Raw genomic sequence first — 24,622 nt, forward strand, 5'->3', positions numbered from 1 at the left:
TTGTGACGTGCCCTGGCTGAGAGGCAGGTTGCGAACCCAAAGGGAGGAGGATTTGGTCATGTCTAGACAGTAGGAGAGGGAGGAGGCTTGAGGCAGGGTGGGGTATGTTTCTCCCACATAGCCCTGTACTGCCCAGCCTTCCATGGTCACCAACCCTCCCCATCCGGTACAGCACTCCCGCACAGTGGGCCACCTCTATTCCAAGCTATCAGATTGCATCTGGGGATCAGCTAGTTTCCTAGGGTTTAAATTGCTTCACCCAACTTCAGAAGGCAGGTGATATTTCCACAATCCCCAGCACGACATTTTACAGCGACAAATGTGCAGGGCATCTGCAAGCCACAGGCTCTCCTGCATCACAACACAAACCCCGGTCCTAACCCTGCCAGAATAGCATCTCCAGAGACATTGTATGGGGAGTTTATACAGGTGGAAGGTGACTGCTAAAGTGGGTCAAAAAATGGAACCAAATGTTTGTCCAAATGTATTCACTAACCAAAGAGGGAAAGGAATTGGAGGTAGCTTATTTGATTCATGCTATTGGACTATCTGAACAAAAAGTGGAAACAGTAATACCTTATCTGCCAACTGACAGGATTTGATTAGTCTTCCATTATTTGGGATTCTTATTTGACCAGCTCTAAGACATGTATCATACTGGGGCATTAGCTCAGTGCTGAATGTGATGGACAAGCATCTCATGTTAAAATACCAGGAACTGGGCTTTCCTTTGAGATCTCTAAGTCAACAATTTACAGGCTCTAGTCTTGCCTAACCAGCCGTGACACTGATTAATGACATGGAAAGGGGACCAGAGAAGGTCACCTGCATGATCTTGCCTGAAAAGCCAAATGGGGATCCAGCAATGTGCATGGCATTTTACTGACCTACAACTTTTGAATCACCCTTGGCAAAATGGGGTTCTAGTCGCCAAGGGGATTAATGGAGCAGAAAGAGTTTTATGGAAAGAGGGTAGTGGAAGAGGCAGCATAGGCTAGAGGGTAAACATTATAGGCTGGGCTTCTCCTCAGCTGCCAGGCCCAGTCACTTTCTTAACAAAACCAACCAAAGTCTTTACTCACGCCTTATTTTCAGGTTCCAGCTCCACCCTCCTCAGGAACCTCTGGCCGGTGCCCACTTCTAGTCAGTTCAGCTTCCTCTCTGGGACAGCAGCCCCAGGACAGTCTCCCTGAGCTCTTAGCCCACTTGCTTGAGGGGAAACCACCACAGGAATTAGCACCACACCAATGTAGTTTTCCCTCCCCAGGCCCAGTCTGTCTCAATCAATTCCTCCTCCAGCTGCCCAGCAGCAGCCCTTTATAGGCCTGGGTGTAGCCCTGCCACTTTAATTGGCTGGACCGGGCTCACCTGTATTAGTTCAGGGGCACTAAATATAATCTAGCTACAGGGACCAGCTACCCTGTGATTGCAAGAAACTCAATGGGGAATTAGGCTATCCCAGTTCTAATCCTGCCTCTGCTGGTGACCTGGGACAAATCACTTTGCCTCTGGTTTGCATTTCCTATCTTGGCTGTTCTTTGGTAGCAGGGGAGCTATGTGTTTTGACAGTGTCCAGCAGCACAATGGGGGTTGGGGAAACTAGGCACAACTGTAATACAATTAGCAACAACAGTGGTCTGCCCAACCCCTCCAGCAAAGCAGTCCCAGCTCTACCAGGACACCCTGTCCTAACTAAAACCCCCTCTCTGCTTCCACGTAGAATTTCGAACTCTGCTGTGGCTGTTTCAAAGTTCCTCTTCACGTCCTGGTCTGAACTGAAGGTGAGGAAGTCCGGGGACGTTTCTTTCCAGTTCACCCTAAATATTTCATTTAGCACTTGCTTCTAAAAATATCAATTTCTTCCTTTTCTTTTTTTTTTTAAGCTAGAGGCTCATACACCACACAGCTCATCCTTTATGAATATTGATGAGAATTATTAGTCATGGAATATTTCATTTCCCTCCTCCTCCCCCAATCTCTATAAAACCCAGGTCTTTGCAAAGGGGAAAAGTCATCAAAAGTTATGAAACTCGATATGCTTCAGGATTAGATTCATTAATATATTTATAGAATTATTGTATACCTACATGATCAAATACTATACATAGAAGCACCCCCACATATAGGGCATTAGAGGCAGGATTGCTACACTATAGTTAAATGCTACTGTCTGTGGGTTAAATTCACCTGTATGCACAGGACTTAACTACTGCACAAGCCATGTGTTGATCCTCTGAACAGGGGTGAAGTTCACTCGGTCTATCCCCATACGTACCAGCTCCCTATCATTTATATTTCTTACACGTCTGCCCCCTTGCCAGCTAAGTGCTCATGTGGCCTTCTCCAACCTAATCTTGGAGCACCTCCAGATATATGGATTTTTATCCTGATTATTAGAGCTGGGCAGTTTTTGGACAAACATTTTATCTGATGAAAAATGTAGTTTCAGTCAATCCAAAACTCTTCTTGAATTTGACAGGAATAGTTTTGGCCAGAAGAGGAGGAGGAAGAGATGCGACTGCTGCTGTTCCTCCAGCTTTGGCTGACCCCTACTCTGTTAGTGTATATGTGTGAATTCTGCAGTGAGTTTCTGGCCACAACTGCAAGGTAGATTTGCTTAAGTTGGCCCATGATCCACCTGCTGTTTATCACAAGAAAGGGGGCGTCTCTGAACACAACTCTCAAGCTGGTATTGCTCCAGTGACTTTAATCCCATCTGCTCTGTATGTCTCTACGTGTGTGAGAGAGAGAACATACATACACCCATTGACTTCAATGACACCGATTTACACCAGAGGAGAATATGGGCCATAATGAATATACATAAGACGTAGGCAGACATAAGCTAGAAATTTGTTTGCTGTGGTGGGAAGGTTAGCAGGTGCTGTTGTACCCTGTGGAAATCTCCATTGCAATGCAATTGCTGGACCCCACTGGGACCTGCAAAACTCTGGAGAAATCAGTGTGTCCGTTCCCAATGTCTCATAGGGTCCATGCACCCACTCACACATGCATATATAAGCTTTATGAACCAGAGTCCGGAGTTTCCTTCTTGGGAGCAATGTCTTCAAGGTAAATTAAGAAGCTGAAGTGGGAGCTTGAGCACAGTAATGTCCTATCACTGATGCTTGGAGGACTTGCTAGAGGATTTATGGCATCATTTGAAGCTGGCTTAATGGTATAAACAGACCGGCATGTCCAGGTTCTGGTCTAGCGGAGACTGTGTCAATGAAGTGACCTGCATTGCTTATGATATATTAGCCACTGGGAAATGTTTTGTCCTGGTACCCATAAAAACACAGGAGGGAAAGTAAAATCCCCCCACTTGTCAAAAGGATGCTAAGGGCCATCGCAACAGCTCTCTTCAGGGAGAGGAGAAATCCATAAACATGTGCTCTTGGGGATAATTCTGAAGTTAAGTTGGGAGCAGGGTATTGGTGATAAACCTACAGTGCCAGGAGTAGCTATTCTGACAAAGGGCTCACGCTTTTCTTTTTCCTTTCCCATACATTTTTTTAAACTAGGAAATTAAATGCCCAAAGCTACAAGAATACAATATTAAGGACGGTTAAACACTCAAAAGTCAGGAAGTGTCAATGTTAAGGTGGAACACATAACCTTAACTCTGCCTCCGTTTTTGTATGCATTATGATACAAGGTAAAGTTTTCAAAATAACCTAAGTGACTCAGGACCCTAACTCCCATTTTCCGAAGTGACTAGGGGCTAGATTAAAAAAGGTATTTAGGCACCTCAAGATGCAGATAGGCGTGAAGGAAGTTTCATTCTTAAACACTTTGGAAAATCCCACTTTAAAAATCTGGCCCTAAGTGATTTAGACGCCTAAGTCCCATTACAGTAAATAGTACGTAGCTTCCGAAATCATTTTTAAAAATTTTACCTGCAACCTTTAACTAGATGATCACAGGTTATCTTATACTTGTGGATCTAAGATTATGGGGAAATGTTCAAATTCTATTACATTATTTGAGAGAGAGTTCACTATCTTTTTCTGTATTTTCAGAGGAACCTAAACTCAAACCAATGTATACAATTCATAAATATTGTAACAATTCTGAAGCCTCCACGACTTCACAGGTGTCACTATACTGCACACCATGTCCACTCTTCAGGAGCATCAGGGATAAAATTCAGATCCTTCTGCTCCAAAAAGCACAGGTCCCTACTGCTTTACCTACCTTGCTAATAACATTATAGGCACTATGAAACAAAATGGAGCAGTTCCAATTCTATCCAGTAGATGGCAGTCGTGCCCACATACATTCCTCCCACATCAGCACATTTATTGCAAGTGCACATGGGTAAGTTGTGTGTGTAATTGGTTTAAGCGTAGCTCAGAAGCAGCATCTGTTTTTTCAGTGAGGTGCCTGCTTTTTACCCAGCTTTCCAGCTGGCCTGACAGAGGCAAAATGTCTGCCTGACACTTGACAAAGCACAGGCTTGTTTGTTTGTTCTCAGATTTAACTTCCATCATTGCCTTGTTTGCCTAACATGCAAGGGATGCATCAGAGATGTTTCAGTGCGGCCCCCACTGATGAGGATGCATCTTAAGCAACTTCTCTGGCGCTTACTGCTTCTTCTCCTCCTGCAAATGCCTTTGTTAGATAAACAACAAAAGCCTCAGCACCGTTTATACAGCAGATGCCTTTCCTAATCACTTGCAATTGCATCTTCTCGGCAAGATGAAAGCGACAATGCTTGGGGTAAAGTGAGCTCTCCCATCACGCAGCTGCCAAGCTGCAGAGAAGGCAGACCTTTTATGGCTGATATAGTGGCAAGGTTTATAGACAAAGCTCGCACTGTGCCCTGCTGCTGGCTTTGGAGATCAGGTAATGAAGGGATCATGAACAATATGGCTCCAAGCAGATTGCATGCTCGGGTTCCCATTGCTTTTGTGGGGAATCCCATCCCCCAGCAGCAAATGGAGCGCCACGGGTCCTGCTCCTTCACAAATGGATGAAGAATGTTCTGAGTGACTAACCTGCTTAGGTATGAGACCAGACCAACTCCTGTGGGGCCCCTTCTTTGTCAGGCACGGTAGGTTCCATTAGATCTAAAAGCAGGTCAAGCACGATGGATCCTGGTAGCTCTTAATGCGGGAATGCACAAAAGTTCTTGTTCCTTCAACAGGCAGGTTACTAGTGAAGAATGGCAACTCTTCCCTGTTGTGCCCAAAGGCTGGATTGAACTGAGGTTCCTGCAGCTGTGAGGCACGTGTCTAGGGGCCAGCAGCGCAACCGTTAGAGCTGGGAGGGTTCGTATTGCAGAGGCTGTGGGTTTGATTGTCTGGGGGACGCCCCCCAACAAGGTTTGGGCTGGGACTCCTGCCCAGACTACCTCTCTTCAGGGTGGAATTCTGCTCAGAAGGCTCCAGTTCAGGCCAATGCTCCCTCTGAAGCCCTGTAATTCCCTGAGGTGAGTAGCTGCCTTCCAGTGCCAGTGCTGATGGCCTGTATAAATTGTGGCACATTGGGTGGAGGGGAGGGTCTCAGAGCAGTTATCAGAGCAGGATGTTTCCCTGTGAGAGGCTCATCTGCTGAACACTGAAGGGTTTGTGTCCCCCCACCCAACCAGGGCTGTGGTGAGCTAGTGTAAGCCCCTTCCCCTGGGATAGATCCAGTTGCTTTGGGACCTAATGTGTGGGTTGGTGTGTAACAGCAGCCAGCTCCTTCTGGATGAACCAGCTACTTTCTCCAATAGTGGAAGTTACTTTCCTGACTCCTCAGAATCCCAGTGTCATGGGGCAGCCGGACAGGACGTGGCTGAGACATGTGAGACCAGAGACAGACTGGCCAAGCCACAGAAGGGACCTTCTAGCCCTCACAAAGGAACACTGTGATTGTACTACGCTGAGAATTCCTCAATATCATCCGCCTCCCCCAACCGCTCACTTCCCCAGAGCGACTTATGCCTTACCTTACAGAACACAACTTGATTGTCCTTCTAGCTGCAGAGCTCCCGGCCGAGAGTCAGGGGTACATGGCAGCATCAAGGGAAGCAGAATGGGATGGAATCAAACACTGGGAAACACTTATTGTAATTATTGTATAGTGCGAGTCCGAGCGGTAACAATCAATCCAGCCACTGATGGGCTGAGCCACACCCTGGATCAGAGTGCCTTCAGAACCCAAACGTAGATCCAAGTTTTCCAGGTTCCTTTTTCACAATGGGCCAAACCAAATGCCTTTGGAGCCAACTCCCTTTGGACTTTGGTCTGTTGGATTCTGGATCAGAATCTTGTCACTTGATCTCACTTCTCCTTCCTATCCCTGACAGTGGAGCATCCCAGCTTCAACTGGCACAAACATCCCTCTCCCTGCACAGAGTGGAGCTGCAAAGCTATCTGCAACCTTCATTCCTGCAAGAGCTGCAGATTGTGTTTGAGAAGCTATTAAGCACCAGTCCAATAGAGCAACCTTTCATTGACAAGCCACTTGGCCCTTTAAATGATCTCTGAATAGCGTTTTCCTTTTATTGCTTTGTGCAGTTGAGCAGCCTTGGCTTCAGGTTATTTTGGCTTATGATAAACTCTGGATCTATAAAGCTCCCATTCGCTTTGGTCTCTCTTTTGATCTCTCTTGTCCATTTGCTTCCTTTACAAGTTTTAAATTAAAAAAAAAAGCACACAGAGAAAAAGATACCAAATTAACAGGAAAACAAATGAAAATGAGTATGTTGTATCTCTCTTTGATGACAGCCACCTTTATTAGCTACCCTTACACCGGACAGACAGTCTGCTCAGCAGCACAAGTGGGCTTTTATATTTATTCTAAATTAGAAACAAAATGATGGAAGCTTCAAATGGAAGCATCAACTAATTGCACTAATATCTCACTAATTCCAGCATCAGGGAGGGGGAATAATGACTTTTTGCTATTTTACCAATTGTTCAATTTAGACCAAGGTGCATTATGAGCTTTCTTTCTGTTCTGTGATCTATGGTGCAGGCTGAGATTCCAGTTCAATTATTAATATGCAGGAGTTATAATTATTCTGATGACTGGTATGAGATAATTATAAACCATAAAAACAGCTTTCATCTGCATGCACAATTCAGTTTTTTTCCTTCTTTTTCTTTGCGCTGTGAATCTGAATCTTATCTGTAAACTGGGGACACACAAGAGTTCAGAATGATGCACTTAAAAAAAAAAAAAAAAAAAAAAGCAAACCTAGACACACTGTGTTGATTTGGTGCTCATGAAAGTGTGGAGCAGATAACACCAGCCAGAAACAGGAGCAGCGGGGCAGCTGCACATTCTGCCAGGCAATCTCCGTTCTCATCTGTAACAGCTCTGCTACTCCCAGGCACTTGCATATCCGTGTCTATGCATGTCCATCTTGAACTGAAGCAGTCTTGTTATTCCTATCCTGAGCAGCTTGGCCAATGTTCCTTTCATTCTGAGCAGTACTATCCCCTGCTGTTCCAGTCCTGAGAAATGTTAGTCCACCTCAGTCCTGACCTACAATCCCCACTGCTATCTAAGTCCTGGGCGCTCACTCAGCTCTGCCCAACGTACCTCATTCCTGATCTGCCATCCCCTCTGCTATTCCAATTCTGGACCAGCATGCAATAGTGCGAATGCATCACAGTCCTGATCTGCAGGCCCTTTGCTATTCCCGTCCCAGGCCCTCCCTCAGGTCTGCCACTGTACCTCAACTCTGCTCTGTAGTCACATCTACTATTTGAGCCCTGCACTGGCTCTGACTAGAGAAAGCCAAAATTAGAATCATCAAATCGTAGGACTGGAAGGGACCTCGGGAGGTCTTCTAGTCCAGTTCCTTGCACGCATGGCAGGACTAAGTATTATCATAAATTCTATGATGCTTTCCCATTGTAGGTAGATATTTAATGAAGATGAATATGTGAGACCACAAAATGAATTTGTATGTGGGGTCCCGATTTCTAGCTATTCTCCTGGGTTAGCAGGGGTGGAAATATACCTCATGTATAGCACTACAATACACCTCCCCAGGATCTCAAATGTCTAAGGATTTGTCTCTCTTTTTTTTTCTTTCACAGGCCTTCTTTTGCCATGGTTGGGAGCTTTCAGTGGGAATGTTTGAAACGATAAAGTATGGTCTTCTCACGGCACATCATCCAGGCACTGAAATGCCACGAAGTGAGGTTATCTCCAGAAAGGGCTCGAGGAGGCATTTAATTTGTCTATTTCCATGGCACTCCCTATCCTAGTTATCTGAACCCCTTATACAAGCTCCCAGAAAACATCGGAGACAGATTGAAAAGACACACGTGCAAATATCAGATTGCTCCCCACCGCTCTCTTCATTGTCCTCAGAGAACAGAGGGCAAGAGATTGTTTTTAAAGAAATGTCATTCACCTCTCAAAGCATTGCACTAGCACATCAGTGTGCATTCAGCTGGTGGGAGAGGGGGACTCACTGGGGACCCCCACCCCTCACTGAAGCTTCACCCAAAACTCTAGATGAGCCTGAAGTTGCCCCTCTTTCCATGTCGAAAATCACATACTCTGCAGTCTGCTAACTGCTTTTCCCAATCGGTTTTCATTTTCATTTTGGCAGAAATGCCAGTAGATGCCATTACAAACCTTCAACAGGTTTCTGCCAGTTTCTCTATTGGTTTCTCATGGGGGACCAATAACCCCAGAAATCTGTACGCCAGTAAATCAGTTGCTCCATTCCTAAACGTAGTTGGCCAACTGGAACCAACTGCAAATGCTAATGTGGGATTTCCAGCTCTGTACTTCACAGGGCCTGCTGAAAGAACTCCAGATCTCATGAGCCAGGTGATATGGGTTGGGTATGTACCCCATCTTGGCAAACTGAGAGTTGTATTGACTTCAGGTAATGAGCTAAACCTTTTGGGTGCTTGACACCCCACAATCTTTGGAGATTTTCCCACTACTGGTTACCCACTTGTAGATCTGACTGGTAGCCCCATGATATCTGAGTGGTCTTTAGTGATAATCCCTTCTGTTAGACTATGACACCCTCAGCATGAGAGCTTGCTTTACATGTTTGCCAGTGGGTAATATCTGACAGGCCTCATTCTCTCAGTAAAACAGGGTGCAGTGTACATTGCTACATGGGAACCATTGGTCAGCACATAATGGCTGCCTCTGGCTGCAATGCCACCGTTTAACTCAGTGCTCTGTATAGTGCATTCAGATACCTTAAGTCAGCGGTTCTCAAACTTTTATACTAGTGACCCCTTTCACACAGCAAGCCCCTGAGTGCGACCCCCCCTTATAAATTAAAAATACTTTTAAAATATATTTAACCCATTATACATTCTGGAGGCAAAGCGGGGTTGGGGTGGAGGTTGACCGCTCGTGACCCCCCATGTAATAACCTCACCACCCCCTGAAGCAGGGCTTTGGAGCCGTGCTCTGGCTCTGCTTCAGCTCCAGGCAAAAACCTGCAGCTCCACTGCTCTGGAACCGTTCCGCGCTCCAGCTCCAGGCTCCACTCCAAAGCCCTGTCCCGAAGGGTCCCGACCCCTAGTTTCAGAACCCCTGCCTTAAGTGTAGAAGATGCTATTTAAACCAAGTTCTACATAGCTATCATGTAGGGGGAAGAATGCTGCCGGAGACCTGTGCACCGAACTTAAATATCTCTGCTGTGGGATCACCAGTGACGTGCTAGTGGATATTCTAACTAGAAGTCACTGATTCATAGGGAGCTGTACAGCAACATGGCAAAGCCTTGGCATAGGGTCCAGAGACCTGGATTCTAGTCTGCTTTTGCCCCTGACTTGCTGTGTGACCCTTGGCAAAACAGTTAGGTTTTGCCTTGACTAGAGATGGGGCTAGCAAGGCATGGAGGAGGAGTTCACGCTTCTCTGAGCAGCAGTGTTTCATCCTACTGTGTGCACCTTTGTTTCATGGAAATCAATCTGCACAGGTGGGAGAACACGCTGCACTGACCAGCTCTTCCTTGACTTACCAGCAGCCTCTCTCCCCACCAGGCCTGTCAGCTGCAAAGAGTGTTCTGCCGAGTGGGTGCTGGCAGATTCACAGCATGGGGAGGGTTCCACACAGCTGCCATTGCCCTCCACAGGGGGCTGGCCTGCCTTTCTGCAGCTGTGTTTCCCTCCCCACCACGGAAGGGAGCATACAAGCCTCCCTCTGCAGAAGGCTTGAGCAGAGCATGAGAAAGGAAAGCTGGGAGAGCGAGCATGGCATGTGCATTCTCCTGCAAATGGGAAGCAGTCACGGGCACCGTCTAGCAGCCGGCGGCTTGCCGGAACAGGTGGTGGAGGAGTAGGCTGACACCTCCTAGCTTAATAGTTCCCGCTAGTCACTTTGTGAATGGCAGCCAAAAAATGCCATGATTGCAGCAGCGACGGCCGCTAATGACTCGGTATAGATCTGGCAAGACAACAAAGGCAGGAGAAGAGAGAGAGGGAGCGGAAAAGACTCCTGAATTTCTACTTTTGGCCGGTGAGAAGTAAATGGAAGGAAAGTACAGGGAGGGGGCAGGTGGGAGCCAGTTGGGAATAATGCCAGCCTGATGTGGGGATGAGTTGCTGGTGTAACCAAGGAGGGGGTTTCACGTACCAGCCATTGGGTTGAAGGGAGCCCTCATTGCCGGAACTGGGGATTTACTGTAGACCTTTGGCTTTGGAGGATGGTTGGACTGAACAGAGGGAGAGGATTCAGTTCTTCTAATTTTAGGGCAGATCTGGAGCTTATTACCTAAGCCAAAATTTTGAAACTTGGGGACGTAACATCAGCCATCTGTGTCCGTATCATGGCTCCTAAGTAAGTGGCCGGAAGTCAATACAAGCTGCAAGAGCACAGAACCTCTGAGCCGCAGGGCATTCAGTTGGATGCCATACAATGGCTTACGTGCCTGGCTTTATGCGCTCAAGATTGGAAATGCTGCCCCTAGTCCGTGCTCGGACAGAACCTTCGCTGAAGCCAACGGGGAGTTCTGCCGGAGAAAGGATCCGGCCCTTAATGACTAAATGGCACATTCCTCTTGATTATGTATCTGTTTCTGAATGTTAACAAACAGTCTGCAGTGTTTGACTGAGTGGGTTATTAACAGAATGAAGACAGATGGTAGAGGATTAACTCTAACGCTTCTTTATTGCAAGGCTGTCACTACAGAGAGCTCAGCGCTCTCCCTCTGACTACAACCGTCACCAGCTTAATTCCCCACTACAACTCAGAGCCACACGCCACCTAGTGATCCAGGCACAAAGAACACCCGATCGTTAATCAGAGTGTGGGGACAATCAGAAAGTGACTGTGTCAGAATGGCACCTTCTCGTGCTCCCCATGCACCCTTGAGTTGTATCCAACCAGGCTTTTACTGCCATAAGCTTTGCAGAGCTGACATAGCCGGAGGCAGAGAGCTAGATTCTCTTCTGCCCTGTGCATCAGAGCCCATATAGCTGGATTTGATTCTTCCGTGTGCATCATCACCAGTGTTAGGGGCACTGAAACTTGATTCTGTAATGCCAGATGTTGGGTTGCAGCTCCCAGCTTTTCCTGCGGGACACCAAGACTTTGTCTAGACTTAAGCTTTTGTAACATGTGTTAACTGATTGCCAGTTAACACATGCTAACTAACACAATTGGAAATGCTAATGTAGACACTCCACAAATGTGTGTTCATGGACACTCTAGAGTGTCAGATCGGAACAAATATCTCAGAAGTATCTACATTCATATTTACAATCATGTTACTTAACATGTGTTAACTGACAATCAATTAACATGTGCTATAACACTATTAATACTCTAGTCCAGACAAGTCCATAGAATACTCATTCTAGAGCTGACACAGGGGGATAAAGAGTAAGACCCGATCTACCTGCAGATTTCATACTGGTATAACTATGCCAGTTACAGTTGTAATTTTTGACTGGTTTAGTTATATCGGTACAACCCCTAGTGTAGACGCACTTGTTCCAGTATAAAAGTATCTATACCAGTAGCACTTATACCCATCCTGCACAGGACTAGCTACACTAATATAAGCACTTCTATAACTGTGAGCACACGAGGGGGCATTGTACCCCTCTGAGCACAGTTAAAGTGATACAACTGTTGTGTGTAGGCAAGGCTACATTTCTCTGACTACAGCTGCACTTTAAAAGCATTACCGTTAGACGCCAGCATGGTTCTAGTGATGGATGTAATTACCCATTTCCACGATGATGGACACCCCATGATGCATAATTAGCAGATTGCTCCATTGTCTGCGTCTGTTTTTAATTCCTTCGGACACCCCATAATTATTAATAGGGCTATTCATTAGCGTTCTAATGCAATAAAGAGGAAAATCTTTTATTTGGCAAAATTCAAAAGGCAAAGCATCTCTCTTTGTATCCCTGTGGTGTATTTGGTCCAAAGAGTCTGGCTCAAGCTATCAGAATCGTAGACCAGTGAAGTAAGTACCAAGGGTTCTTAGCTGCTCTAGTAAGGATGACCAGATCTCAGAAGTCCACACTGGTTCAGATTAGCTGCAAAGTTTGGATCTGGAACTCAACAAAGTTTAGGGGTGTTTGGGTCTGGAATTTTCATCCAGGACCATTTTCAGTACAAATAGATCAATGGTGGAGTACGTAGCTATGGAAAGCCTATGACTTTGTTTTTATTTTACTGCATCTTTAAATCTAAGGAGCCTACTGTCTGCAAACATTGGTAGCTATTTGCTTGTGCAGAATGAGACAAATACACTGTGTTCATTCTCTCCCCCTCACAAAGACTTTATTTTTGTTCTTTCAGATTTCTCTTTTCTTAGTCTAACATAAAACCACATTGACGCTGAAATTAGCTAGCTGATTAGGGAGAAACATAACTGGAATTCTCTAGAGGTTGGATGCTTATCCAGAGGAAGGTTGATTCTGCAGGATCAAGTTCTCCCAGGAGATTCCCGAGTGTTGCCACAATCCCGCTGTACCTCAAATACCTCTCAGAATGTTTCTACACTGCTGATTCTGGTTCCAGACACTAGTAGGAAGGCCAAGGGGCATGAAAATATTGCAGAAATCAGGCAAACTAAGCTCTGGATTCTGCCACCCTTACTCCGATAGAGTATGCCCTTAGTGTGAGTCTTCACTATGGGAAAAGGTGTTAGCTAACACACGGTAACTAACACGAGGTAAAATCCTAGTGAAGACAAGGCAATTTGTCGTTTTCACACGAGTTAGCAGGTTGAGGATTTGGGTCAGTTCTTGTTCAACCCAACCCGTTCCATCCCTTCCCTAGCAGTAATCCTACTATGGCCAAACTCTCCTCACTGTGCATTTGACACAAATCTCCCGTTTAGTGCTGCTTTAGGAACCTTAATCCCTCTCTGTTGATTCTCTGACCTGGCATAAAACAGAGAGGTGCTGCAGTGCGGCTGCCCCTGTCCTGGGGTTTGCTTCACAAACAACTCAAGCGCGGAAGTTGCCAGAAATTGGGATGTTCATTCACTCTTCTGAGTGTAAACATTTTTTACTATTTAATTATTTCGACTCATAATTATTCATCATTTTTGGATGGATTATCCATTGATAGGACAGCACTTTGGAGATGGATGGAATATATAACAACACTTTACATGTCTCTCTGGGTTCTTGCAGTGTGCAAACACCTCGCACGCATTAAAGAAGCCATCCTCACTGGGAGGCAATATTAGCCCCAATTTAAGATAGGGAACTGAGGCACAGAGGATCAGATTTTCAAAGGTATTTAGATACCTACATATGTGGATGGATGGGATTTTCTAAAGCACCAGAGCAGGTTTGGTGCCTAACTCCCCTATGATCTCCATGGGAGTTAGGCACTTATATACCTTTGAAGATCCGGACCTTAGGATCCTAAATTTCATTGACTTTCAATGAAACTTAGCCTGTTGCTTTTGAAAATGGGACTTAGGCACTTTTGAAAATTGCATCCTAAATGATTTGCCCATTTGAACCCAGCTCTCCTAAGTCAGAAGTACTTATGCTACCCCGAAGAGCAGCCATCTTATGGACAGGCTTTCACGTGTATGAATAAAATAAAAAATACTAAGCACACTTACTGTCTTTTCCACAAGGAAAGTACTTTTTACACACACTGATTAATCACTACAGCATCTCTTGGCAAGGGAAAGTGTCCCATTTTATACATAGGAAACTGAGGCATAGAGAGGTAAAGTGACATGTCCAAGGTTACAGTGAGTAAGTGGTCGAGTTGGGACTAGAATTCATATCACCCCTCTCACGCTTTTCTAGTCTCACTCCTAGACTGGACTGCCACATCAGAAAAGAAATCTTGATCCACGGAAATCTGTAGAAGCTTTGTCATTGTCAGCACTGGATCAGGCCCTTGATGGACTCAAAACACGTATAAGCCTCGGTAAGAGCTAAAGATTGTCACAGTTTGGGTTTCAGGAGACACAGTGTAATGAATCCTGATGCCAGTGTGTAGCCAAAAAAAAAATAAAAAAATTTCAATGAAGAATGCAGATTCGGCAACACCAAAACATTTCACGAATTCATGTTGGTTTGCCAAATTGTTTCAATAAGGAAAAACCCTAAAAAAATTCCAAAAAAGTCAAAACATTCTGTTTCAACGTATTTAAAATGAAACGTTTTAATTCTTCTGTTCCAAGTGACTTTCTTTAATTTTATTTTTAAAAGGAATGAAAAACGGTCAAAATTGAAATGAAACGTTTCATTTGACCTGAAAAAATATTTTGTTTGATTTTTGTTTTGCCACAAAAAATAAAAAAAAAAAATGGTTCCATCCAAAATGATTTCCCCCTCCCCCGATTATTTGGAATTGCCAGGGGACTGAAAAATCCATTATTCACAAGCTCTATGTGGAATGGCAGCAAACCATCTGGTGGCTGCTTCTGCAGTCTCAGAACTCCACCAGCCCACGTGGCACCTGCATGTCCTCTCCATGGGGCAGAGAGCGCAACCGGTGGATCTGTGGAGTGCTTCTCTACTGGTCCTCCCTCCGCTCTCCTGTACTGGGTCATGCAGGGGCTCTGATTCTGCTGCTGTCAGGAATCTTTGTTCTTATTGAGGAGGGGACAAGGATTTTCCCCTTATTCATAGCAACACACATGGTAGAAAGCATTTGTATCCTTCATCTAGAGACTTGCTCTGGGAAGGGTTGATAGAAGAAGGGGTTGGGGGAGAGAAGACATGTGGGGGAAAGGGGAATAAAAGGAGAGGAGGGGATAATAATGGGGGGCAGGGGGAAAGAGATGGGGAGAAGTAGAAGCTGTCAAAGAAAGTTGGCAGAGGTGGGAAGTACAAGAAGTGAGGGGTTGTGGGGAGAGCCCGGTGGCATGTGGGGCAGTCGCTTACCTTCAGTCATTCTCCGATACTTCTCCTTGTACATGAACCCCAGCACGAGGCAGCATCCTCTTCTCGGGAGACCCAGTTCTAAAAGTGAAAGAGCGACAACCACATTAGTTGGCAGGCCAGCCAGGAGAGAGCCAAAGGTGCCCACGGTGGGTGGGATAGGGTAAAGGGGGTGTCGCCTGCCGACCCCGCCGTCAGTGCAATGCAAAGGGGTTGTCAAGGCGGAGGTCTCCTCTGCAAGAAGGGAGTGGCCAGGGAAAGTAGATTGAACAGTTTCTCCAGAGAAGGGTCTGAGCGTCCCATCCCCAATGGGAAAGCCATTCCCTCCGCATCCCATCTCTCAGGTGCTTGCCTCTCCTGCCGCTTCTATGCTGGGTGCAATGTACTGTGTGTCTCTGCCCTTCCATAACGTGCAGCAGTGACAAGGACTCGGCTTCTTAATCCCTTTCGCTCCGCAGACTGTGTGATAAAATGTAATGTAGGGTCGTGAAGGAGAGATAAACCTGACTTGAGGCTTCTTGCCCTTTCAAAACAAACAGCTGGCCCTCACAGTGGCACAATGCCAAGGCCCCAGGCAGCCTGTTGCTTTGATCCCTCAATTTCTTACAGGGGGTGACTGACTATCAGTAAAAAGCAGAGAAGCAGTTCTCAGCATGGATTTTCCAGAAGTGCGTTGTGTGTGTGTGTGTGCATTTCTCCCCACGTGTCTATCTTGCCACACAACAAAAAGCCCTCGTTCTTCAAAGAAATTCTCCTGTACCACGGTAGAGAAAATTAAGATACCATGTCCCAGCCGCAGCTTGCCTTTGGGGGCCTCCCCCATTCTACAGAACCATGCAGATCAAAGCCCCTTTGATGTTTACTTAGTGCCTCTGTGGTCCCTTAATACAGCTCCCATTTGTCACCAGAAGAGCACTTCTGATGTCACAAAGCAGTGTAGGTATGAGAAAGGGGAAGACAGCAAAGCGCAATGGCTTAAAGTGCTGGGAGCTTTACAGCAGAGAGCACTATACACAGCAATCCATCTACGGTACTCACGAGACCCCCTCTTCTGTAGTATTGGAGCACCTCACAATCTTTAATGCACTATGCTCACATCGCCCCCCTGAGGTTGGGAAGCGATATTATCTCCCTTTTACAGTCAACCTTTGCTCTTGCTGAGCAGCACTTACTTCTGTGCATAAACCTATTGGACTTGTGCAACCTGGGTAAGGATCACAGAGTCAGCCCATGAGGGGCACAGTGGGATTGCCTTTCTCATTTACGTGTGGTACATAGTGATAGAGAGCACTTATGCAGCACCAACCACCCAAGTATCCAAAGGCCTTCCCAGGCACTAACTGATTGGCCTTCACAGTGCCCTGGGCAGGCAGGTATTCCTCAGATGATAAAGGGGAAACCAAGTCACGGATTCTCAGAGATATTGAGATGCCTAATTGCAAGTGATTTGATAGGGAGTTTGCCATCTAAATACGTTGAGGATCTGGACCAGAGCACAATGAAACCAATAGAAAGACGCCCATTGACGTCAATGGACTTTGGATCAGGCCCAGAAGCAATTTGTCCAATGTCACATAGAACCTCATCCTGAGGCTGAGAATCTTCACTTCTTGCTACCTTCGGCCCCACTTCAGGAAGGTACTTAACCAACTGCCCATCTTTAAGCATGTAAATTATCCCATTGAAATCAATGCTTAGAGTTCGGCACACTCTTGGATGGTTTCCTGAATTGGGGTCTTTCCTGGCAGTTGAGAGCAGGATCGGCTCCACAGTAAATCAGCAGCACAGTGAGGCTTAGACACTGGGACTCCTGTCGCCCAGTCCCAGGCTCAAACCACAAGACCAAGGCCATGCTGGTCATTGCTATCTTCGTATTCAGCAAATATAAACATTTGGGCTATTCCAGTTAAATAAAAAATAGATGGGGTGGTTATTAGTGGAATAATAGATGCCTTCTGCTAACTTCTATTGGTCACCCCTAGTGCCTGGTGACTTCAAATGGAGGATAGCCCCAGGAGCTGTTAACTCAATCGCTCAGCGCTCCTTTCCAAATACAAGGTGCCAACTAGAAAAAGTAGCACCTAGCTGAAAACACACACACACACACTCTTTCTCTCTCTCTCCCCCAAAATAAGACAGAGCTATTTATCTGATGGAATTATCTAAAAGCTCTAATACTGTTTAAATATATAAAACCCATAGAAGTAAGCAAGATGCATTTAAGCCTTTATTGATAGGAAAGCAAAATACTATTGATACCTATCGAGCCTGCAATGAACATCATGCTATCAAAGTGTAATTAAAGTAACAGAATTAGGTTAATCACAAAAGCAGTCAGTTCCACTGTGGAGTCAAACAAATCAGTGTTTTTCTGTTACTGAGTCTGAAGTGCAATTGCATATTTCTTTTCTGCAAACACCTCCCACACACACACATTTGCTGTTGTTGAATGTGTTTTCACTAGCACAAGGTGAACTTCAAAAGAGGTCAGAAAGGTGGATGCTTCCAACCTGTGAGGTTTAGGTCTGGACCAGAACTTGTCCAGAGTTTGGATCAATTTGTTCCAGTCTGGGCTCCATCTCCAGCTTGCCCCATAGTGGGGCTATGATAATGAATGCTTATTAAGCCATTTGAGATCCTAAAATGAAAGGAGCACAGCATTCTAATAATTTATGCTGCAAATTTGTGAGACCTCGATAAAGTTTTTATAGCTAACGGCACCTTTAAATACTTAAGAGCACCTTTAAAGATAAAGTGCTTTGAGGTGGCTCTGTGCGACCTCTAAGCTCTCAGTTGCCTAAAGATTGCTTGCCACTTCATACCCTTCAGGGTATGTCTACACTGCACACTAAGCCCGGGCTCTGACTCAGGTTTGAGCCCAAGCCCCACTTCTGTCCACACACAGATCTGTCTGACTCAGGTCAGCAAGCATTCAGGACCTGGATCCTGGCACCTTGCTGGGGGGGGGGGGGTCAGCGCCGAGTCCCACTGTGACTCGGGTCCAAGCCGTGTCATTTTGCAGTGTGGACGCAGGTCAAGCCCCAAACCGGAGTTAGAAGGTCTGTGTAGTGCAGTATGGGAGCACTAGCATGGCTGTGAGACCCGAGTCCGGCAACTGCAGTAGGTGCTCAAGTTCAGGCTTGGAAGCATTGTGTCCACAGCCAGTTTACAATGCAGCATAGACTCCCTTCTAGTGGCTAATGGCAAAGGACGGCTAAGGCAGTTAAGCACACATCCAACATCTGAAATCCTCTGGCATCAGGGCACTGCAACAATCCCACTGGAAAAAGGTTGTAACGCACCTGTGTCCATATCCCCTAACTTTGAAACTATCCAACAATCCACATTTTCTTCCCATGTGGCTTAATTTCTCTCCCTCTGTGAGAACTATAAAAGAAGTCTCGTCTGACATTTCCCACCTCGGTCATTTGTGTTGGGTGAAACAAAATAGTTCATTTGGAATATATCTTGAGGTGTGTCGATTTTTTCCACATTTTGATTAACTCAAAAGCAACTACACCGATTCATCACAGACCTTCTTATAAAAATGGAGACAAAGAACAGAAAAGGTCAGATCAAAGACTGGCACGGAGGGGGTTGCTAGAGTGGAAATTAGAATGCGACCACAACTCTAACACTCACTCCTCACTTATGCAATAACGAAGATCATTTGAACGAGCACCAAAATGCAGCTGCCTCTGGGGTGGGGATGGCCATCTTTGTAATGGCCCCAACATTGCCACGCAGCAGCTTTAGGGTTAGGAAATGAAGAATAAGTTACTAACTGAAAACCAGAAGGGGAATTCAGGTGGTAAAAATATATGGCGTTGACTGAAGTTGGAATCTACAGGGAATAACGTGAGAGGCAGGAGATGACACATGTGATTTAGAAGAGGAGCTGTCGCTTTGCTGTGCCAAATTACAGAAGCCTCCTGCTTTTCCTCATCAGATTTTTTTCTCACTTTCATTTGCAATTTAATTACCTCCTTTCAAGGCAATTACAATACCCATAAATCATGCAGGGAGCAAGGTTTCTGATCAACTAGCATACTAAAGGCTGGAGCAAAGGAGTAGTAAAGGGTTATTAGCACGATCATCCTATGTACTATTGTGTAGCTGTATCCCACCAGGAATGATAATTAATGTTTAATAGCCCAATAATACCTGTTTAATAATTTTTCCAGCTCATCCTGACTAATTGCAAGTTTATTAAAGAACAATAAACTTTATAATCAGTGTAAAGGCATAATTGCAATTCCATTGCTTATTTAATACTGAGTTAATTATATTACAACTAAGTTATTTTTTCCCATACATATTAAATATCAATTAGTTGTTTTAAACTATTGATTTGTATTTAATTAACTATGCTATTATATACCAATTAAGGTCTTATAAGAGAAGCTGAAACAGCTGGTCTCTTAAATTAAATTTTAAAATACATGGTATTAAAATAAGTATCACGTTTTCATTTTCTCACGTTTTCGCTCTGCAGAGATGGTAATTTATTCTCTGCCAATGGTTTTACATTACCGTGTTGTATGCATGAGTTTCATTCAAGGGCTTCATCTTCCATTCATTGGGAGAGCGGGACAGCGATCTCTAGGGTAGTGAGGTCCTAGTGGCCAGCACCTGTGACACTGTAATATGATGGCTGGGTCCAATCACAAGACCAGAGTAGGCCTCCATACAATCTTGCTTTGTGATCTCAGAGGCAAAGCAGGGTTAGACCCAGTCAGTACTTGTTTGGGAGAATACCAAAGGACATGAAGGTCTTAGAGGAAGTGGTGGTGATGAGTCACTGGATCATGTTCTTCCTTTCTTCTGGGGGCACAACGTTGACTGCGGTTAATGATTTTGTGTTTTTTTTCCAGGTAATTGATAAAGATGTTAAATAGCATAGGGCCAAGAAATCATCCCTGCAGGATGCCACTAGAAATACATCCACTCAATGATAATTCCCCATTTACAATTACATTGAGACTGTCAGTTAGCCAGTCTTTAATACATGTAATATGTGCCACATTGAATTTGTATCATTCTCATTTTTTAATCAAAAAGGCATGTGGTGCCAAGTCAAACACCTTGCAGAAGTCTAAGTATAGTACAACAACACTATTACTTTTATTAACCAAACTTGTAATCTCATAAAGAATATATGAAGCTAGGCTGGCAGGATTTATTTTCCATAAAACCATGTTCATTGGCATTAATTATATTGCCCTCATTTAATTCTTTATTAATCCTTATTATTTATTTCCTTCTATCAGTATTAAATGGGCTGCATTTCAATTTCACTGAACTTTGCTTTTAGCTCGTATGGAGTTAAATAAATATCCCACTGCACTTTTTTCTGAGGCATTAGCCCGCCCGGCGGACCTGGCCGAATTCCAAAGTAGTTAATTACATTCTTCCTCACCACGTCCTCCGTGTACTTTCTGTGAACCCGCCACAGAATTCTTCATGTCCTGCCCTTAACACTTGGCAAAGTTGCCGTGTAGCTCTTAAACAGCGGCTCCATTTGAACAGCAGGTGAATGGATCCTTCCACGTATTATTTGTATGTTGCTTTGCTAAGTCTGCAAAGTGACTGGAGATCTTTGGAGATGAAAAGAAGCTACGTTCATGTTATTATTATTAAATCTGCTCCTCCTTAATTTATAAAAACATATTAAAAAAAGAAAGCCTCCCACATGAGAAAATGGGCACATTACAATTTGAAATGAGAATGAGGCGGCGACAAGCGTAAAATGCTTTAGCGATACTGTATTTTACTTTATAGTGCACTGCAGAAAGGTTGCATTTATAAATGTATTTATTGTATTATCCACTTGCAAACCACCTTGTCATCCATTTATTGCACAAATAAAATCTTAAAAGCAGAGGATTAGTTGAGTGTGTCCCTATGGGACCACAATCTGACTTTAAAGAATCCATAGCTGGAGATAAACAGGCAGTGCAAAGGTTCTTGCCGGCTGATTGCCCTGTCCTAAAGTGCTGCTGGGGGGAGGGATTATTCTTCAGCTGTCCATGGATGTGGAAGTCCTGTTCATGTTCATAAGCGTTGATGTACACAGCGGATCTTCAGGGGAGAAATCTACCCCTGGGCAGAGGCCTATGTGCCCATTAAAAGTCCTACTAAAGCAAAGTCCTTGGAGTAGCCTTCTGCACAGGGGTGAGTTTCACCCTTGAGTGGCACAGCTGAACTTCATATTCTGAAGGGGCATTTCTAAGGAAGGGACACATCAGAGCGGCCTGGATCAAGATCCAAACTTCCCTTATCTTCAGGAGTGTGTGGACCTGGCATTTCTATTTGGTCCCATCTCAGATTTCAGTGCCTGTGCAATTCCCTGCATCCCCAGGCTGGTCCAGTCCCAATACTATTGACAATAAAGGATGGAAACTTTGGGACCAGTCCATGGATAGATTTCTTTAAGGTGTACCCTTTGTGCCCTCCCAATCCTGGGCCGCTTCGGGGCTGAAGAGGCCTGTAGAAGAATGACTCACTGACCGGCATGCCCCCTCATGGCTGGGTGTGGCAGACGCTACTCCTCTGGCACTCCCTGCTGACAACCGCTCCGGCTCTGTGATGGTCAATGTCTTCTCGTGACTCAGCCCTCCAGCCAGGCCACATTCTGTCCCGGGGCAACGAGTCCCACAAAACAGTAGTCCATTGCCCTTACACCTGATCTTCAGCCCCGACTCTGGACTCAGTAGTCCTTACACCCCTGATATCTGGGGCCTTTCACTCCACCTTCCTCAGTGGCTGCTGTTATGGACCGGGATGTAGGCAGTCTGGCCTAACAGACCAGGTGTCAGGTCTAGTGGGCAGAGCAGGCGCCCAGGTCAGGGAACGAAGCCGAGGGTCAGCATCAGAGTCAACTGCCAGGTATCAGAGCCAGGGGTCAAGCCAGAGTCAGAGCCAGGGATCGAAGCTGCCCCTGCTATCCCTGCTAGCTTTAATTTAGCTAGTGTGGGTAATAGCCATTCCCGTACAAGTCCATGGGGGACTTTTGTATGTGCTCTCGTTTCTGGCCCATGCCGGGATCCGTGCTGCTGCATCTTCACTGCTATTTTAGCCATGCTACCTCAATTAAGCTCATGTGAGCCTGTCCACCCAAGCTACACCTTAATTTGAGGTGTAGACTCACGCTTTGATGGCCTTGGGGGGGTCTGTCTAAACCATGGCAGCCTCCCTGGGCTCTGCAGACTGTAGCTCTGCCTCAGACTTGCCCCTCCCACCTCTGGCGTATGAGAAAGTCCTCAAAGGACAGCCTTATGGCTGTCTCTCGGCAATGCCTGCACTGGGAGAATCCTGCCTGGCCAGAACTGGTGCTTTTAGGGCTCCTTAGTGCCATTCAGGCCCTTCTACCCAGTGTAAAGGGAAGAGAGGACCTCTCCCCACCCTTCTGCAATCTCTCTGCATGCAGCAGTCTCTCCACTTCTTGAATCATTTTCATCACCTCTCCCTGGACCCCTTCTATTTCTGCTGTATCTTTTCCCAGATGCTTTCTTAGAACTGAAAATCAGCACTCAAGTTGATGGCATGCCACTGATTTCCATAATAGCATGATATCACAGTGGTATTATTTTCTATCCTATTTATTCATCCTAACATTTTTGTTTGCTTGCTTTTGGACTACACTGAGTGGAGTTTTTCACTGAATTGTGCCCAGTGATGCTTCCGTCTTTTTCCTGAGTGGTTAAAATTTAGTTACAACCTAGCAATGTGGAGGAATAGTCCAAATTATTCCTCTTGAACGGCATTATTTTCACAGCATTTTTCAATGCTGAATCTCATCTGCCAGTGGAAGATTGGACAAATGACCAGGGAGGAGTACAAAAATATTGCTCAGGCATGCAGGAGTGAAATCAGGAAGGCCAAATCACATCTGGAGTTGCAGCTAGCAAGAGATGTTAAGAGAACATACCTTTCTTCAGGTATGTTAGCAACAAGAAGAAAGTCAAGGAAAGTGTGGGCCCCTTACTGAATGAGGGAGGCAACCTAGTGACAGAGGATGTGGAAAAAGCTAATGTACTCAATGCTTTTTTTGCCTCTGTCTTCACGAACGAGGTCAGCTCCCAGACTACTGCACTGGCGATCAGGGGAGGTCCCGTATGACTGGAAAAAGGCTAATGTAGTGCCCATCTTTAAAAAAGGGAAGAAAGAGGATCCGGGGAACTACAGGCCAGTCAGCCTCACCTCAGCCCCTGGAAAAAATCATGGAGCAAGTCCTCAAGGAATCAATTCTGAAGCACTTAGAGGAGAGGAAAGTGATCGGGAACAGTCAGCATGGATTCACCAAGGGCAAGTCATGCCTGACTAATCTAATTGCCTTCTATCACCAGATAACTGGCTCTGTGGATGAGGGGAAAGCAGTGGACATGTTATTCTTTGACTTTAGCAAAGCTTCTGGTACGGTCTCCCACAGTATTCTTGCCAGCAACTTAAAGAAGTGTGGGATGGATGAATGGACTGTAAGGCGGATAGAAAACTGGCTAGATTGTCAGGCTCAATGGGTAGTTATCAATGGCTCCATGTCTAGTTGGCAGCCGGTTATCAAGCAGAGTGCCCCAAGGGTCGGTCCTGGGGCCGGTTTTGTTCAACATCTTCATTAATGATCTGGATGATGGGGATGAATTGCACCCTCAGCAAGTTCGCACATGACACTAAGCTGGAGAGAGAGGTAATAAGCTAGAGAGTAGGGATAGGGTCCAGACTGACCTAGACAAATTGGAGGATTGGGCCAAAAGAAATCTGATGAGGTTCAACAAGGACAAGTGCAGAGTCCTGCACTTAGGATGGAAGACTCCCATGCACTGCTACAGGCTGGGGACCGACTGGCTAAGCGGCAGTTCTGCAGAAAAGGACAGGGGGATTACAGTGGATGAGAAGCTGGATATGAGTCAACAGTGTGCTCTTGTTGCCAAGAAGGCCAATGGCATTTTGGGATGTATAAGTAGGGGCATTGCCAGAACATAGAGGGATGTGATCGTTCCTCTCTATTTGACATTGGTGAGGCCTCATCTGGAGCACTGTGTCCAGTTTTGGGCCCCACACTACAAGAAGGATGTGGAAAAATTGGAAAGCATCCAGCAGAGGGCAACAAAAATGATTAGGGGACTGGAACACATGACTTATGAGGAGAGGCTGAGGGAACTGGGATTGTTTAGTCTGCAGAAGAGAAGAATGAGGGGGGATTTGCTAGCTGCTTTCAACTACCTGAAAGGGGGTTCCAAAGAGGATGGCTCTAGACTGTTCTCAGTGGTAGCAGATGACAGAACAAGGAGTAATGGTCTCAAGTTGCAGTGGGGGAGGTTTAG

General features: G+C 45.4%; 1 protein-coding gene across 2 annotated transcripts in view; it reads right to left on the reverse strand.

Annotated features, from left to right (window-relative positions):
• KIRREL3 (kirre like nephrin family adhesion molecule 3) overlaps nucleotides 1–24,622 on the reverse strand; it is a 759,605-nt gene that overhangs the window by 276,404 nt on the left and 458,579 nt on the right. For both annotated transcript variants that reach the window (XM_084611890.1, XM_084611891.1), the window contains one exon: nucleotides 15,303–15,380. In XM_084611890.1, the coding sequence (XP_084468016.1) occupies nucleotides 15,303–15,380 (78 nt within the window). The remainder of the gene's footprint in view (nucleotides 1–15,302; nucleotides 15,381–24,622) is intronic.

The sequence above is a fragment of the Lepidochelys olivacea genome, assembly GCF_965140295.1.
Source record: "Lepidochelys olivacea isolate rLepOli2 genome assembly, chromosome: 22".
NCBI lineage: Eukaryota > Metazoa > Chordata > Testudines > Cheloniidae > Lepidochelys > Lepidochelys olivacea.